Source organism: Rhinatrema bivittatum, chromosome 2, assembly GCF_901001135.1.
Source record: "Rhinatrema bivittatum chromosome 2, aRhiBiv1.1, whole genome shotgun sequence".
NCBI lineage: Eukaryota > Metazoa > Chordata > Amphibia > Gymnophiona > Rhinatrematidae > Rhinatrema > Rhinatrema bivittatum.
Genome location: NC_042616.1, coordinates 310,849,283 through 310,865,478, shown reverse-complemented (window position 1 = coordinate 310,865,478; position 16,196 = coordinate 310,849,283). Strand labels below are relative to the sequence as shown.

At 43.7% G+C, this 16,196-nt stretch overlaps 1 protein-coding gene across 3 annotated transcripts in view; it reads right to left on the bottom strand.

Moving 5' to 3' along the window:
- The window catches only part of TRANK1 (tetratricopeptide repeat and ankyrin repeat containing 1), a 265,426-nt gene that overhangs the window by 23,751 nt on the left and 225,479 nt on the right, over positions 1 to 16,196 (bottom strand). For all 3 annotated transcript variants that reach the window (XM_029589706.1, XM_029589707.1, XM_029589708.1), the window contains one exon: positions 2,723 to 5,769. In XM_029589706.1, coding sequence (XP_029445566.1) covers positions 2,723 to 5,769 — 3,047 coding nt within the window. The remainder of the gene's footprint in view (positions 1 to 2,722; positions 5,770 to 16,196) is intronic.

The window sequence follows — 16,196 nt, the reverse complement described above, 5'->3', positions numbered from 1 at the left end:
CACTGCCAGCAGGAAGGGGGCGCTCCAGCTCCTCGTCAAACGTTACTGATGCAAACACCGACTGGCAGGAAGGAGGGGGAAACCAGATCTTCTTTGGACCCATGAGGCAGATCAGTGACTGGCATCAGGACCGGTGGAGACCATTGTGGATCCATGGCACCAATGGAGGATTGGCATTCCTCGTCACGGGGTTGCTTCAGGGGCATCGCAGCTGGTGCATCCTCGTGCCCGGCACCGTGCATCAACGGGGACCAATGCCGACGCTTCTTCAGCTTCCCTCGATGCTAGGCCCAGTCCTTCCCCAGTGCAGAGAGGCTAATGACAAGGAACCAGTCATCCTCATCCTGGAGATCGACCGAGGTCAGTACAGTCCTGCCGATGTCGATGGCGCTGTGTCCATCAGTGCAGCTTTCAGGTCTATCAATGCTGATGGCTTGGACTTCTTTGACCCAAAGAGGTGCTCCACCTTGTCGAGTTGAAGTCTACGTTCTTTCAGGGTCATCTGAGCGCATAAGCAGCAACCCTGGATGTTATGTGATGTCCCCAGGCAGAGGACTCCCATTCTGCTTGTCCTCTGAGAAAAACTGTAGTGGTGTCTATAGGTTAGTTCCCCTCTTTTGTTTTTTTTTCTTGTTTAATAAAGCTCCCCCTCCTGCTCATCGTCCTACTCTCCATCCACTTACAACCTCTTTGTAAGCCGGAACCCGTTCCCCCCCCCCCCCCCCCGTAAAACCCTGGCAGGGAGCAAGTAATTTTGTTGCCTGCTCTAGATATTGCTCTGACAGCAGCTACATTGGAAGCATAAGCTACCAGCATTACTGTCAGTTCACGGCAAAGCTGGAAGTGTTGAGTGCAGATAAGAAAATACTCGCTTTCAGCCAGGATCTTATAGATTTGGAGTGGGTTGTTTGAGCAGCGGTCCAGCTTGCAAAGAAGTGGAGAGTGAGAATGGGGGGCAGAAAGGAGCCAGATTAAAGAAAAATAAAAACTGGGGCAAGAGGGTATGGCCAGCCAGCATACCCTGTAACAAAATATTTAATCCACATCAGAGAGGTATGGGGCTGTTCGGGCCATTTAATTTAATATTTGTGTGTGTGGGGCAGGGAATAGGCCGCAGGCCTGAACTTAAAAAAAATAAAATGAAAAATCACGGCTACTTAATCAGATATCTTTTGAAGATATTCTGTTAAGTGGCAAGTTAACTGGCCACACAAGGCCAGGTAACTTTAAACCCTAACTTGTTGTATTCAAACAAAATTGGTTAGGTTTTAAAGTTATGCAACGACATGTAGCCGGAAAACATCAGACAAGTATGTTCAGTGAGTTACTGAATATGCACCTCCCCCCTCTGAGCCTATCTCTATGAAGCTTTCTAAACATGGTTAATGACTATTAGAGAAGTCACAACAGAACATCCACTATAAGCAGTGCCCAATTTTATGGCGTTCCCAGCGACTCCCCTATAGGTTAAGAAAAAAAATTAAGAAAGCAACTGAGCTCCTTCTAGAAGATCCCATTAATCTGGTGATTTTACAGTCCATTCTTGTCATGAGTTTCTCTCTCCAGAAGTTACTTCCTTGTTAAGGCAGTAAATGGTGCTTGTAGATGACAGGCTTCAGGACCTAACCCAGCCTTAATGCCTCCCTGCACATTTGTCTATACAGAGGAGCCGTGCGTATCTTATAAAATCCAGGGTCGGCGCGCGCAAGGGGGTGCACATTTGTGCAACCTGTGCGCGCCGAGCCCAGCGCGCACTGCCTGTTCCCTCCAAGGCCGCTCCGATTTCGGAGCGGCCTCGGAGGGAACTTTCCTTCGCCCTCCCCCCACCTTCCCCTCCCTTCCCCTACCTAACCCACCCCCCCCGGCCCTATCTAAACCCTCCCTTACCTTTGTTGGCAGATTTACACCTGCTAAAAGCAGATGTAAATCTGCGCGCGCCAGTGGGCTGCTGGCACGCCGTCACCTGACCCAGGGGCTGGTTCGGAGGCCTCGACCACGCCCCCGGGCCACCGCCACGCCCCCGGGCCCGCCCCCGAAACGCTGTGTCGTTTCGGGAACGCCCCCTTCCCGCCCCTTTTACAAAGCCCCGGGACTTACGCGCGTCCCAGGGCTCTGCGCGCGCCTGCGGCCTATGTAAAATAGGCGCGCCGGCGCGCGAGGGCCCTGCGCGCGTAAATCCGGCTGGATTTACACACGCAGGGCATTTAAAATCCGCCCCACCATACTTATTTAAAATATGCACTTTCTGTGGAAAACCACAATTAAAATCAAGACTTCCTGATTAATAGGCTAAATCAAATCTACCCTGCTTATATTGTGCAGGCCAGGACCCATTTTGATAGTCCTCCCTTGATCAGTTTCCACCTTGTCTATATCCTTTTGTAGATGTGGCCTCCAGAATTGCAGTGTTTATTATAATGAATAAAAATGGGAGAAAATCACAGGGGAAAACAAGTTATATTTTCTACTGTTTTTCTCCCATTTTTGTTCATTATAATAATTGCTGTTAATTCCTGGGAAAAAAAAAATAAAATAAAAACTGGTAACTAAAGTTTCTACCCCATGGTAATTGGCCCTTTGAATTCAATAGCCCAAATACATCAATTTATGTTTTTTTGGATTAAAGCTTAGCTGCAAAAAAACAGCAATTCAAGGTTTAGCCTCATAAATAAGTATGTTAAAACATTTTTTATATAAATGACAAACATCAGGATAATCTTACCATCAGCCCATGCCTTTTTCTTATAGATGTCCTCTACCTTATCCATAATTTTCTTGCTACTATCTTGGATTTTTTTCTGCTCTAGATTAGATTGTTCTTTGGACTCCAAGTGATCTTCTGCAGCCTGTATGATGTTCTGTACGACCTCCTTCCCCTCACAAAGAACTAGATCCACATGGCTTTTGAAGAAGTCAAGGTATTTCTTGTAAGCAGTAGAATTTCTTTTGTGCTGCTCAAGAGCAATGTGGTTTTCATAGGACTCGCTTGCTATTTGGGTTTCATTACTCTCCATGATATCATGCTCTTCTAGATCAGTCTTAGGCAGTGTCCCAGCCTCAGAAGCATTGGCCTCAAGCTCTTCAGACTGGATAAAGAAATTTCTGGGATTTTGAACAAATTTTACACCGCAGATGTCGCACTGTGTTCTGTCAACATCTGCTTTTTTAAAGCTGGCTGGCACAGAATTTTCCATTTCCGTTTGAGCTGGTTCAATTTTAGTGCGCAGCACTCGCTTCCATTTTATGCAGGAGCAGACAAGACGAAAGAGGTAATCCAGCCTTTTCTTAGCGGAAGCCTTCTGTTGCACCTTGGATGCTATGGCTACCAGTGGATCATCTTTCTGTTCCGCAAAGAAGTCTCTTTCTTGTTCCATTTCAGGTTCTTCAAAGTTTTCATCAGAATATAGGAGAGAGCCAAATACTTCTTGGTTCACTTTCTCATAAAAGATACCTCGCACAGCCCCCTTTCCATATGTCGTCTCCCACTTCCAATGACATTCAAATAAATGCTCATCATCTCGTTCAATCAACAATTCCTGTAAGCAGTTAACTATTTCGCCGGTGTCTGTGGTTTCAGTGACCCTAGCCACAACTTTTATCAGCCTTTCAGGCACCCTGGAAGGAAATTTTTCTTTCATTTCCATCAGTTTAAATTTGATTTCTGGAAAATGACTACGTAAAATGGATTTGCATTCAGGGTTGAGCACTCTGTTGACATTTACCAGCATCACTAAGCACAACACCACAGTTCGCTCAGCCTCACCTGAAGTGATATAATCAATGTCACTGAAAGAATCAAGAAGAACATTGAACATTTCATTCTCAACTCCACACAGAACCTTTGCAAGATATGAAAGGTGATATTTGAATGAGCTGGCAGCCCCATTTACATCCTTTGGCTTATACTCCCATAATATGGAATAGGTGTCCTTCACCACCATACCCTTATCTTTTTTTCCAAACATAAACTCCCAATAGTGTAGAAGAGCAATATAGCTCTTAGGGAGACAAACAGAGACATTCTTCAATAGTCGCATCAGAACAGCACAACATAAAATAAACTGGAATTCCAGAAGCATAACTGTATTTCCAATGCTGGGAATTAAAGGTAAAATGCATTTTTTAACAAGCATATTCATGAACCTGTAAAATAGCCATTTACAACTCTCTGGGTTTTTGTGAACATATAAATAGTCTATGGAGCTTTGAAGAAGTCTAAAGAAGCATATATGTGAGACCTCTGGATTTTCCTCAGACTTGTCTGGCAATACCATGCCATATCTCCCCTCTATGCCCTTAGTTCTTCTTCCATCTCCCCTGCCTTTCTCCAGTCTGTCCTTTTCATAATTTCTAGCTTCTTGTGACCTGTATTCCTTGTTATATTTGTGTTCCTCTTGAGCAAAGAGATTCTCAAGGCTGGCAGGATAGTGGGAAGACAAGACGAAAACCCGCATCGCATTCAGCCACAGATCTGTTGATTCTCTTCTATTCACATTGTCTGCATGCTTAAACAGAGAACTGATGTACTCATTCAATACCATCTTGCAGGGTTTAGGAAAACTATTTTTAAAATCTCTGATTTCTTTGCATGCTCCCGTGTTTTCAGACAGAATTCTCAAATGAAAATGTTTAGGGAAAAAGGCTTCCAAAAGAGATTTGCACGAGCTATACTCATCAGCAGTCAAGATATTCTCAATCTCTTTAAGCTCATTTGATAGCTCCTTTCGGAATACTCTCTTGGCTTCCAGAAGCAGTCCACTTACAGTTGCTAGATTACTTTTACAAGAAAGCATGGACTTTGCCTCATGCCTCAGCACTGGGCGATGGAAATCTTCACATGCATTGTTTTGACAGTCCAGGCCCACAATGAATTTTGTGCAAATGTCTGGGTAAACCTGTCCCATTACCTTTTGTGTAATAAAGCACAGTCTCCTCAAAAGGTGTTTTTCTAGTATGAATTTCACATCTTCAACATCCAAGCAATACAAGCCATCTTTGTTTTTCTTTTCTTTGAGATCATGACTTGTGTCAAATTGGTGCTGTAGAATCCTGGCACCTTCCTTCTGTTGGATGTGGCACTGATTATTATCCACTTGCAAAATCCCAAAAAATTCAAAACAAGACTTGACCATTTCTTTCTCGGCATTAGTGGTTGCCCTTTGTAGTGCTTTAACCAGACTGATGAGCATTGTTAAGCCAAATGCTGCCAATGATAGCACAGATGAGCTTTCAACATTACAGTGGGCATATTCAAAGAGTGCTTCTACAGCACCAACATTGTGATTGATTCTTGAAAAAATGCGGAATGCTTCTGTGATATCCTTGGAATTATTCTTTAGAATTCCTAGCAGAAGAGTTGCCTCAGCATAGCCAGATAAATTCTCGACTTCCCAGCAAAGGCTTTGTGCTTCCATTAAAACTTCCTCCATATTAATTTCACAACCAGTTAGACCAAGACGGGCAGCAGCAAGCAGGCAGGATGCACGGAACTCCTTTCTGCTTGTGAGCTTGGCTGCGCCCAGCAGATCTCCATGTTGCCTCATCAGGTAGGCAGCTTCCTCTTCTCGGCCCTTACTCTTCAGCAGATCAGCAGCCTGAGTCCAACATTTACGTGACTTTAGAAAGGTCAGCTGGTCCTCTGTATCAAGTTTTGACAAAACCTCATTCATCTCCTTCATTTTGCTTGCACTGAGGTACTTTGCAGCAGCCTCCAAATAAAACTGGTTAGTTGTGTATGGCAGCCTGGTGTCAGGGTGTACCCTTTCATACCTGGAAAAATGAAAGGGATCAATATTAGTCTTTTACCTGAACAATGAACAAAGTCATCTGTCACTAAAAAACCACATTGACATGTAAAAAACAGTAGTAAACTCAGTGGACATCACTCTATAGATCCAACCTATCTGACTGTCCTTTCTGGAAAGTGCAGGTTAGTATAAACATCAGGAGTTCAATATTCATAGAAATAGGCTACTTATCTGTAACAGGTATTCCCCGATGGACAACTTGGATCTCAGTCCTCAAACATGGGTGATGTCATCCAAGGGAGCCTGGTATGGAATTTTAATTTCAAAGATTCTACACTTTTCAACATTCACTGAGCATATGCAGCTGTAGTCACCTCCCTGCCTCCCAGAACAGTCCCTTAGTCCATGATAAAGCTAATTCATGGAGAAACTAGCTCCCAGGGGAGGGAATCCTGAGGACTGACATCCTGCTGCTGTCCATAGGAAAACACTTGATACATGGGCGATTACCAAAGCTACAGGCTGCCCAAAAACAAGAAGGGGGAAAAACTCCATAGTGCTAAAGGCACCACCTGAGAGGTTAGCAGTATTAATCACTTTTGTTTCAATTCTTCTGTTAAAGGGGGTATATGTACTAGGGCTGACGTCAGATTGAAATCTGATCAGTCTCCAACTGCTATCAGGAGTACACTATACCCATTGGTCCTGAGTCCATCTGCTACACGCTAGGAAAGCATGATTTTTTTTCTTGAGGCAGTGGGACCCATAATGGGCTCTAGGAGGGAAAGGAGTTGGGTTCTACACCTCATAGAGAACCCTAGCATAGATGGAGTGAAAAAAATAAGTTACACAGCAATAGTCCCTGCAAAGTGTGATGTAGCGCAGCCCGGCCGCTGGCAGGAGCTGACAAGCTACCATAAGCACAACTACAATACCAGGGCCAGACAGCAGGGGGCGCAGGAGAAGAGAAGGACTACACATCCCAGCTTCCCTGAAACGCCACCAGACAGGGGAGGGAAGCCTGAAGGCGAACAGGTGGCAGGCATAGAGGATAATGAGGTAGACACTGATGAGTCCATGGAGGTGGTGGAAGAGGGTGTGCCCGCTTGGTGGAACTGGCCACAAAAACTCAGCTCTTCAGTGTCAGAGGAGGAAGAGATGGAGGTAGGTTCAGGGGGAGAGGAGTCCTCCAGTTCGTATATGGATACAGAGTAAGCTGTGTGGGGTAAGGTATACTCCTTAGCCTAAAGGGGAAGCCCGGAGGAGGACTCTAAATGGGCCTGTGGGTTAGGTCTTGTAATAGAGCTAAGCATAAGAAGTAAAAGGTTACTCTGTAATAGCACTGCTTGTAAGAGAACCGGAGGGCTGGAGGGGGAGGGGACAACCCTCATGTAATGTTTCCAGGTGGTACGTTATAAACTACTTTGAAGGAACTACTGCTCCCTCTCTGTGTTGTCTTTGGGGATTGGGGGGTTGCTTACCCCCAACCCTGCTTGAAGGGAACTTAGGAGCCCAGCCAAACCAGGGCCAGCGAAGGCACGGATCCCGGGAGTTACTTGAGCCTGTCGAACTCCAGGGACCTTGGCCGCTGGTGGCGGCACAGGACGGACGACAGAAGGGCGGCGCCCGAGGCCTCACGGACGGTGAGTCATCACAAAAGTCAGGGGTGTGATGTGAGCTTGAGGTGAGAAGCCCACTTCACCACACAAAAAAAACCCCCCAAACACACAGCCAGTGCTCCGGCACAGTGAGCTTTGACATGCCCCTTAAGATCTAGGTCCTCCTGGGTGCAGGAAAGGGCGCAGATCACCAACCGAGAGAGAAAGAGCTCTTGAACCAAGAACGCACAGGTTTCTTCAGTGTCAGAAAGACAGCTGAATAGACAGTCAGGGACTAGTCAGCTCTCCAGAAAAACTGTGGATCACTAAATGACAGGAGTTGAGTGGCACCTTATAGAATAACCAATTTATTAAAGCATGAGCTTTCAAAGACAGGGTCCACTTCGTCAGAAGCAAGATGTGGATCACTTCTATACACCATGACACCCCCCTCACACTCTATACAATAAATTGTAATATGGAATGATGTAGGTTTCACACACATTCTGTTGCATGCCTCCATGGCCTTGCTCACAGAGATTTCATTGATGTAATCGTGAACCTACCTCCTTATTTTTTTTATTTTTCTTTAAATTTATTATATGTGAAAATTATTGAGTCTTGTGAAAATTTAAAATCAAGCTTCTTGTTCTACTTTTTACTAACACATCGTTTAAACGCAATCTGTACCAGGACTCCCCTGATGAAGAAAACTTCTTTTTGAAACATGGCCATGTTGGGAGAAACTGACAGCTAAGTGAATCGGGGAAATTTGAAGAGGTTAAGAAATAGAAGTGGCATACGCAAAGCTGGTACAGATTGCATTTAAATGATGTGTTAGTAAAGAGTAGACCAAGAAGCTTGATTTTAAATTTTTACAAGACAATAATTTTCACATATAATAAATTTAAAGAAAAATAAAAAAAACAAGGAGGTTGGGAAGGTGGTAGGTTCACGATTACATCAAAGAAATCTCTGTGAGAAGGCCGTGGAGGCATGCAACAGATTGTGTGTGAAACCTACATCATCTCATATTACAATTTATTTATTTATTTATTTGAGTGTTTTTGTATACCGGGATACGTTGGGAACATCATCTCGGTTCACAGATAACTAAAAATAGCAACAAGCTTTACAGTGAACAAGGAACAAAGTGAAGGTTAATAATAAAGGTAACAAAGAAATTCTAACAGGTAACACAACAGGTTTTGTAGCGAGCTATTTACAAAGTTTACATTAATATGAGGTCATCATGACTGATTGGAATAAGTAACAGGATGAATTTTGCAGTGAACATATTGTAACGTGTAAGTTAAAGGTAGTTAACATGATTGTAACAAATGACACAGGAAATCGTGCTTTTACAGGTGGTAATAAAGAGATTGTGCGGTGGGCTTAGGTGAATGCCTGTTTAAAGAGCCAGGTCTTTAGGTTCTGTTTGAATCTTTTTTGACAAGATTCTAAGCGAAGGTTTGGAGGCATTCTGTTCCAGAGGGCGGGTCCAGCTAGGGAGTGGGCACGTCCCCTGGTGGATTTAAGTTTGGACAGCTTTGGAGAGGGGGTGTGCATTGTGGCTAGGTGTTGAGCCCTGGTTGGTCTGTTATGGGTGCGGATTCGGAGGTGATCTTTGAACCAGGACATGTCATGTTTGTAGGTGGTTTTGTGGATCAGGGTAAGTGTTTTGTAAATAATCCTGGAGTTGATTGGTAGCCAATATAGGAGCTTGAGGACGGGGGTGATGTGATCACCTCGATGGGCATTGGTGAGTATACGCGCTGCTGAGTTTTGGAGCATCTGTAGGGGCCGGAGGGCGTTTTTTGGGAGGCCGAGGACGATGGCATTACAATAGTCAAGCTTGGCAAGGATGGTAGCTTGCAGGACTGTGTGGAAATCATTGATGTGGAGCAGGGGTTTCAATTTTTTGAGTGTGTGGAGCTTGAAGAAACCCTCTTTCAATGTTGTTAATGAATTTCTTCAAATTGTGGTGGTTATCAAGGACGACACCAAGGCTTCACACTTGTTAAGTGAATGTGGAGGTGGGAAGGGGTGGGTTGAGGGTGGAATAGTGGTTGATGTGGGGGGGTGAGATGAGGAGGAGCTCCGTTTTGGAGGTATTGAGGGCTAAATAATTGTTGGCGAGCAGGGAGCTGATGGCTGCAAGTGTGGTTTCCCAGGTTTTTAGGGCATTGGGTATGGTATCAGTTACAGGAATGAGGATCTGAACCTCGTCGGCATATATGAAGTGTGGGAGGCCGAGTCTTGATAGCAGTTGGCAGAGGGGTAAAAGGTATATTTATTTATTTATTTTTATTTATTTTTAGCTTTTATACCGATCTTCTTGCATTGGATACAAATCAAACCGGTTAACAATGAACAGTAAGAACTAGCCGGTGGGCTTTACAAAGAACAAGTTACATTTAAGCAAAAACTTTACGTAACATAGTGTGCAACTTAAGTAACAATTTAAACTTAAATAGTAATTTAAACAAAACTAAAATAATAATTTAAACAGATTGAAATGACATAGCAAAACATTTATACAAGCGGTAGATTCAAGTATTTGGGCTAGGTTGAATTAAAGGGAGAGAGGAAAAGGATGTGGTACCAAGGCTTGCAAAGGACAGAGGGAACAAAGGATAGGACAAAGGACAAAGGATATATTGAACATGGTGGAGAGGGCGGAGCCTTGGGGAATGGGGTGTATTGGGGTGTAATGGGGTGTATTGTATTGAGTACAAGCTTTACCTCACTACGGGTGGAGATTTCTGTAAGAAGATGTGGATCACTAGCATCTGAAAAGCAAGAACAGATTTGCTTGCATAAAGCTGCATCTGACATTTGGCCCTGATGAACGACGAGCATATAACCCATGTACTTGGTTCAAAAAAGTGGAAAAGGCATCAGGTTCTGTGGCAGACCCCACCTGCCGAATGACTACAAAGACCTGACCTCCCAGGTCAGGTGGAGTGGAAACAAGAGTGCCGAGGCACAGAAGAGCTACCTACCAGTGGGAACATCCTGCAGAGACCCCAAACAGAGCGGTGGGCTTCAACTGAATCCCACCCAATCTAAGCACTCCTATGACGGGCATATACCCCCCACCTGGCAGAATAAGCCCAGGTGAAAAGGAAGCATATTGGCCAACAGACCTGTGAAAAAGCCAAATGCAATGTAACTAGGATCCTAGCCAAATGTAGGTAAAGGGATTATGTACCTTTCCTGAAAGTCATACGTTAAGACCATTTCCTTTCACACCATGGCTTCTCCTCTGACATTCTGTCTGGAAGTCAGAAGCAGCAAAGTAATACAAGGCAGCAAACCTCAGGGATATAGGGACAGAAGAGCCGGTAAGTTATGTAGATTGATGTTATGAGATACCTCAACCATACCAACCCCCTGAAGAATGTTCAGTCAGGGATCTTTGGCTGGGTCTGAATCGGCCCATACGGCCAATCTCCTTTCAGTAAATATGTGGCAATGTAAACTAAGAGAGTCAAATAAAACTAATAATAGATTCCATTCAAGAGAGAATATCCTGAGGAACAAGTGCAGAAACCTTTCTGTTAAGAGACGGAAACAGGAACACTAAAGAGCCAACATCTGTGGAGAACTGGACTTCTTCTCTGACCAGGGATCCCCGAGGTCCCAGTTCAGGTTCAGTCTGACTGACAGAACACCCACTTGGTACAGGGCTTCAAGACTTACTGCTAAAGATAGCTCACTCTTTAATAGAATAAACTCTTGTAGACAAGGTAGTAAAAACATCTGTATGGACAAGGATTGCCTTGTCAGCAAATGAATACTCACCCTTGACCTCCACTGAAAGAGGAGATGACAATCCCAAAGCATCTGCACCAGGAATGTGGAGCCTCCTATGCGAAATTTCAAACCCCTTGATGCATGCAGCCATGGATAGATAAGTTGTGCCAGAGAACCTCTACAGGACACCTGGACAGTGTGGCTCTCTTATCTGAATGATTATATGCTGTTTAAGATGCCAAGATCCCCTCAGTGATTAGAATACCATTCAAGCATGACACTGACAAGCAGTAATGGTCGCAAAGGCAAATGTTAGTATTTTGCCCAGCAGTTATCAGAAAAGCATTCTTCACAAGCAGGAGAAATCTTTACCTGCTGCTGGGGAGCAGATTCCTATGAGAGGGAATCCAATGCTAATAGAGAGAGAAGCCATGTCATGTGACAGTTCCCTGTATGCCACTAAGTATCCCAGCTGCATGGTAGCACAAAGAGGTGGAATGAATGTTCCTCCCAGTTGGATCCCTGGATTCCACAAGATACGGAGGATGGTTAAGGAAGAAAGCAGCCACTCAGAAGCAAAATCATCCAGAGGAGGGAGAGTGAAAACATCCTCTTCCCTGAGTGAAAGGGAATCTACTAAGTTGCCTTTTGGAAACCAATAGTCAGATCCCCCACATCTCGAGGAGGGGTGGGGAGATGCAGCTCAACTTTAACCGGGTCAACAGCATATATGTGATCAGACCCCTGTCCTATACTTGTGACGTAAACCAAACATCAGGAGCTGACACAGTGGCACTATCAGGGCATGGGCAACAAAGCCCTGATCCCGGAACCCCCTAATCTTTGCACAAGTCTGAGAAAAAACAGCTGCTGACTTATGGAGAAACAGAGGAGAGCTCATCCCCCTTAGCACAGTGTTCTACTGACAACAGAGCCAGTAGTTGGAGAATGAACAGCTGAATACTACTGATACAAACAGCAACCTGCCACAGGAACAATAGCGAAAGTGGTCTAGTTGACCCCTCTCACTTCCCCTCCTCCCAGCTCCCAATCAAAGAACTGCAAGGAGCACCTCCGATCTATAGCTAGCCGAAGGCTGTGCCATCAAGAGGAATAAGCCCCAAGATCAAAGAACTTGTGATAGTATAAGCACTGGAAGCTTCCCAGTACAGGAGATCCAGACCACAAGCTAATATGGGAGGGAGCCCATGGAGGCCTGTGTCCTCCTATTGGGGGAGGTAAACAAAGAGCCATGTCACAATGCTCCCCCCTCCTGATATCCATCATAAATGGATGGCCCTGCGGTAAATAGAAGCCCGCTCTTGCCTGAAAAGCCAGAGACATCTTGGTGCACTGACAACCACGGTGCACCAACCTGTGATGCCTCCTACTCCAATAAGGTCACACAATAGAGGGCACCGACTGACAGTGACATCACGGCACAGAATCTCAGCCTAGTGACTGCAGTGCCTTGTCGAAACATAGAAAAACAACATATGGCCATCCAATCTGCTCATCCATCCAATTAATTTAGCATTATAATTCTCAACACCTTCTCCTGTATTTATCCCAAGCTTTCTTGAATTCAGATACTGTTTTTTGTCTCTACCACTTCCATTGGGAGGCTGTTCCACACATCCACCACCCTTCTCTGTAAAGAAATATTTCCTGAGACTGTTCCCCCCACCTTTTTTTTGTAACTTTTTATTTATGCAAATTTTCATAAACAAAGAATCACCTTTGCATTGAAATACATGGACAAAAATTCTAAGCAAAATTCTAAATTAAAATATAAAAAGCAATAAAAAACCCAAATGTTTTGAATTATTATCCATTTAAACAAAGAACGAAAAGAAAAAATAAAAGGGAGGTCACAATCTAAGGGAGATATAAAGCAAAAAAGAAAATAAAGAAATTAGCTTAGCATACAGTCAGACTAAACATTTATCATTACCGCTGATACTTATAGTGACGCTGGAGAAGAAGTTAATGGATGTTTGGAATCCAAAAAAGCCTTAAGCAATTCAGGAGCAAAAAAAAAAAAAAGAAATCATTGTTATACTTGATATAACATTTACAGGGATAGCTAAGGGAAAAAGACCAATCTAGGGAGACAGCCTCTTGCCTAAATGAAAGAAATGCTCTTCTATTTTCCTGAGTTACACATGCTACGTCTGGAAACACCCGAACAGGCTGACCATAAAATAAAGATGAAAAATTATGAAAGTAATAACGCATAACTATACTTAGATCCTGCGAAGTAAAAAAAGTAACTAACAATGTAGCACGGTCAAGAATATCAGAGGAGCTCTCAAGGAAATCAATCAAATTTGAAAAACCAGGACCGTTGGATCCAAGATGGCTGTGCTGGTGAGATGCAATTGATGTCATTCACAGAGATCCTACCTGATTTTTGGCAATGCATCACTCTGGCAGGAAAAGGAGGGCCAGAGAACGCGAATCTTCATCTGTTCCTTCTACCACGGGCCTGATGGATGCTCACGTGCAGCAAGGACTGGAGATTCCGGGAGTTGGTTCACTGGAGACTGTCCGAGAGGAAGAAGCACCCGATGCTCCCCCTAAACACAAAACATCTTTATCTCCGGAAGAACGGGTAGCCCCAGCAAACCCTGCCGAGGCAAGATCCCGGAGCCTGCTTCGGAAGACGGCACCGCTGGAAGATGGCGGCGACACTGAAACCCGAGTGGCTGGTGCGAGTCCCACAGGTTCTTCTACAGAACCCTTTAACATCTTGGGCTCTTGTTGGGGGGTAATGTTGGAAACGAAGCTTGGTGGCAGTATGGAGAGACAGCTTCAGAGATTCCTGATTTTCAATCAGCCGAGTTGGTGAGACATGCACAAATCACCCTTGATACAATTTGGGACACGATTCAATTACTTAATAGTAATATTTCTAAGCAGTTAAAGCCTTTTGCTAGTTCTCTGAGTATTTTGGATGATTGCATGAAAAATACAGAAATTGAAATTTCAAGAAACTGGGAAGATTGTGTGATCTTGAAAAAGGATGTCAGTGCCTTAAAAGATATTCAACATACTATCTTAAACGAGAATTCAGGAATACATTTCAAGTTGGAGTTATTGGAAAATCAAGCACTTGCAAAAAATATCTAACATTAATTTCCCGAAAGACCCTTTATTCTCCCCCAGAGATATGTGGAAGAGATACTTATTAGAAATTCTTAAAATATCTGAGCAGACTCTTCCTCCTGTATCTAAGATTTATTATATTCCACCATTTAAAAAAGGTAGCGAAGATCAACATGGTGGTCAGATATTTACTACTACTGAATCTCAATTGGATGCCACAAACATTCTTGAAACCACACAGAGGGAATTGGTTACTCCTGCTACACTTATTGTTTCTCTTCTTTTGGAGTCTGATAAAGAGTGGATTTTTAAAAGATTTTTTTTTACCATTCAGAAAGTTTTCTGGGGATGAATGTGCGTGTCTTTCCTGACCTGGCCAGAGAGACTCGGAGAAAGAAGAAACAGTTCCTGATATTACAACCCAGGGTGTTAGAAATGGGGGCAGCTTTTTTCTTAAGTTTCCCTGTAAATGTATTGTTAAATACCAAAGTGCCTCATAGATTTTATTTTTGCCTTCTCAGCTTTCCTCTTTCCTAAGTGAAAGATATCCCCTTGTAGTTAAGTTCTTCTCCTATTGCTTGAACTTACAACAAGCCTCTGGACTCCGTTCATAATGTGTGATCCTCGTTTTCACTAGCTTGTTTCCTTTTTTGCTAATTTTAGTTTTTTCTGAGGTTGTGGGATTGGATCCTTGAATCGAGGACTTAACACATAAGTGGATTTCTTCTTATTTCTTTAGATTTTTCTTTATGTAATTGTTTTCCTTAGCCATTATGTTTGCTATTCAAGTGCGAAACTTCTTGAATTGTATTAGAAATGTTATGGATTCTGAGAAGAAACAGAAGGGAGAAAAAACATTTTACTTATTGACGGAAGACTATCAGTTGGAAATTTCACGACCTTAAGAAGGTATTTTTTATAGGTAACATCAGGTAATTACCCAATAACCCTAGGGAAATTCAAGAAACACAGGTTCAAATGCTTGGATTGATTTTCTAATTGTTCAGTTCTTCTAGATAATGCATTACGGTCTTTAACAAAGATAGACTGAAAACCTTGAATGTCTTTAATAGTTGATTCCGTATGTGAGATTTTCTGAGAAAAAACAGCAAACTGATTGTCATAAGAATTTCCCATCTGATCAAGTCAAGAAGTAAAGTAATCCTTTTTTAAAGTACAGGCATTTAAGGAAACTCCAAAACTCGCCATAAGATCCCAAAGAGAATCCAGAGTCATGACGGCAGGGCGACTAACTATTATAGGATAGCCCGTAAAGGAAGGGTTTCCCAAATCAAATCTATAGAGGGCACCGCCACAGCTGTATCCACCTTGGCCAAGACTGGAACACTCAAAGAAGGCTGAACCAAGTCAAAGGCTCACCCTGACTTGTTACAGGTTGCAGATCTATACTCTGTAAGACCGAATCTGACATCCCACCGGCCCCCTCTGAAGCCAGTTACACCGATGGCATCATCATCATCAGGTGCTGCCGCGACGGTAGGAAAGGTGGCTGATCCAGCGGACTTAAGACGCCTCTGCTGTGGACTGCAAACGTGCTCCCTCACCACAGGTGGCATCAGACTCATTCAAAGTCGATTGGGTGGCAAAAGAAGTAATTAACTGCTGGCTCTTAGGGAAAGAGGACTCCGGGGCATAAACCCTTACCCTACCCTTCCTCTTAGAAGGCATTCAAGTAGGTAAAAGCTGAAAAACAGCACAATGAAGAAACCAGGGATAGAGCAGAGCAGCAAACCTCCACCTCTAACATGCCGCCATTTTGCCTCTCCACTTGAGACTAACCCCTTTCAACCCCATTTCATGTCCCCTTGTTCTAGAGCCTCCTTTCCACTGAAAAAGGCTCACCTCCTGTGCATGGAAACCTTTGAGATATTTGAATGTCCCCTATCTTGCCTTTCCTCTAGGGAATACATAGTTAGATCTTTAAATCTATCCCATATGCTTTAGAGCGAAGACCACTGACCAT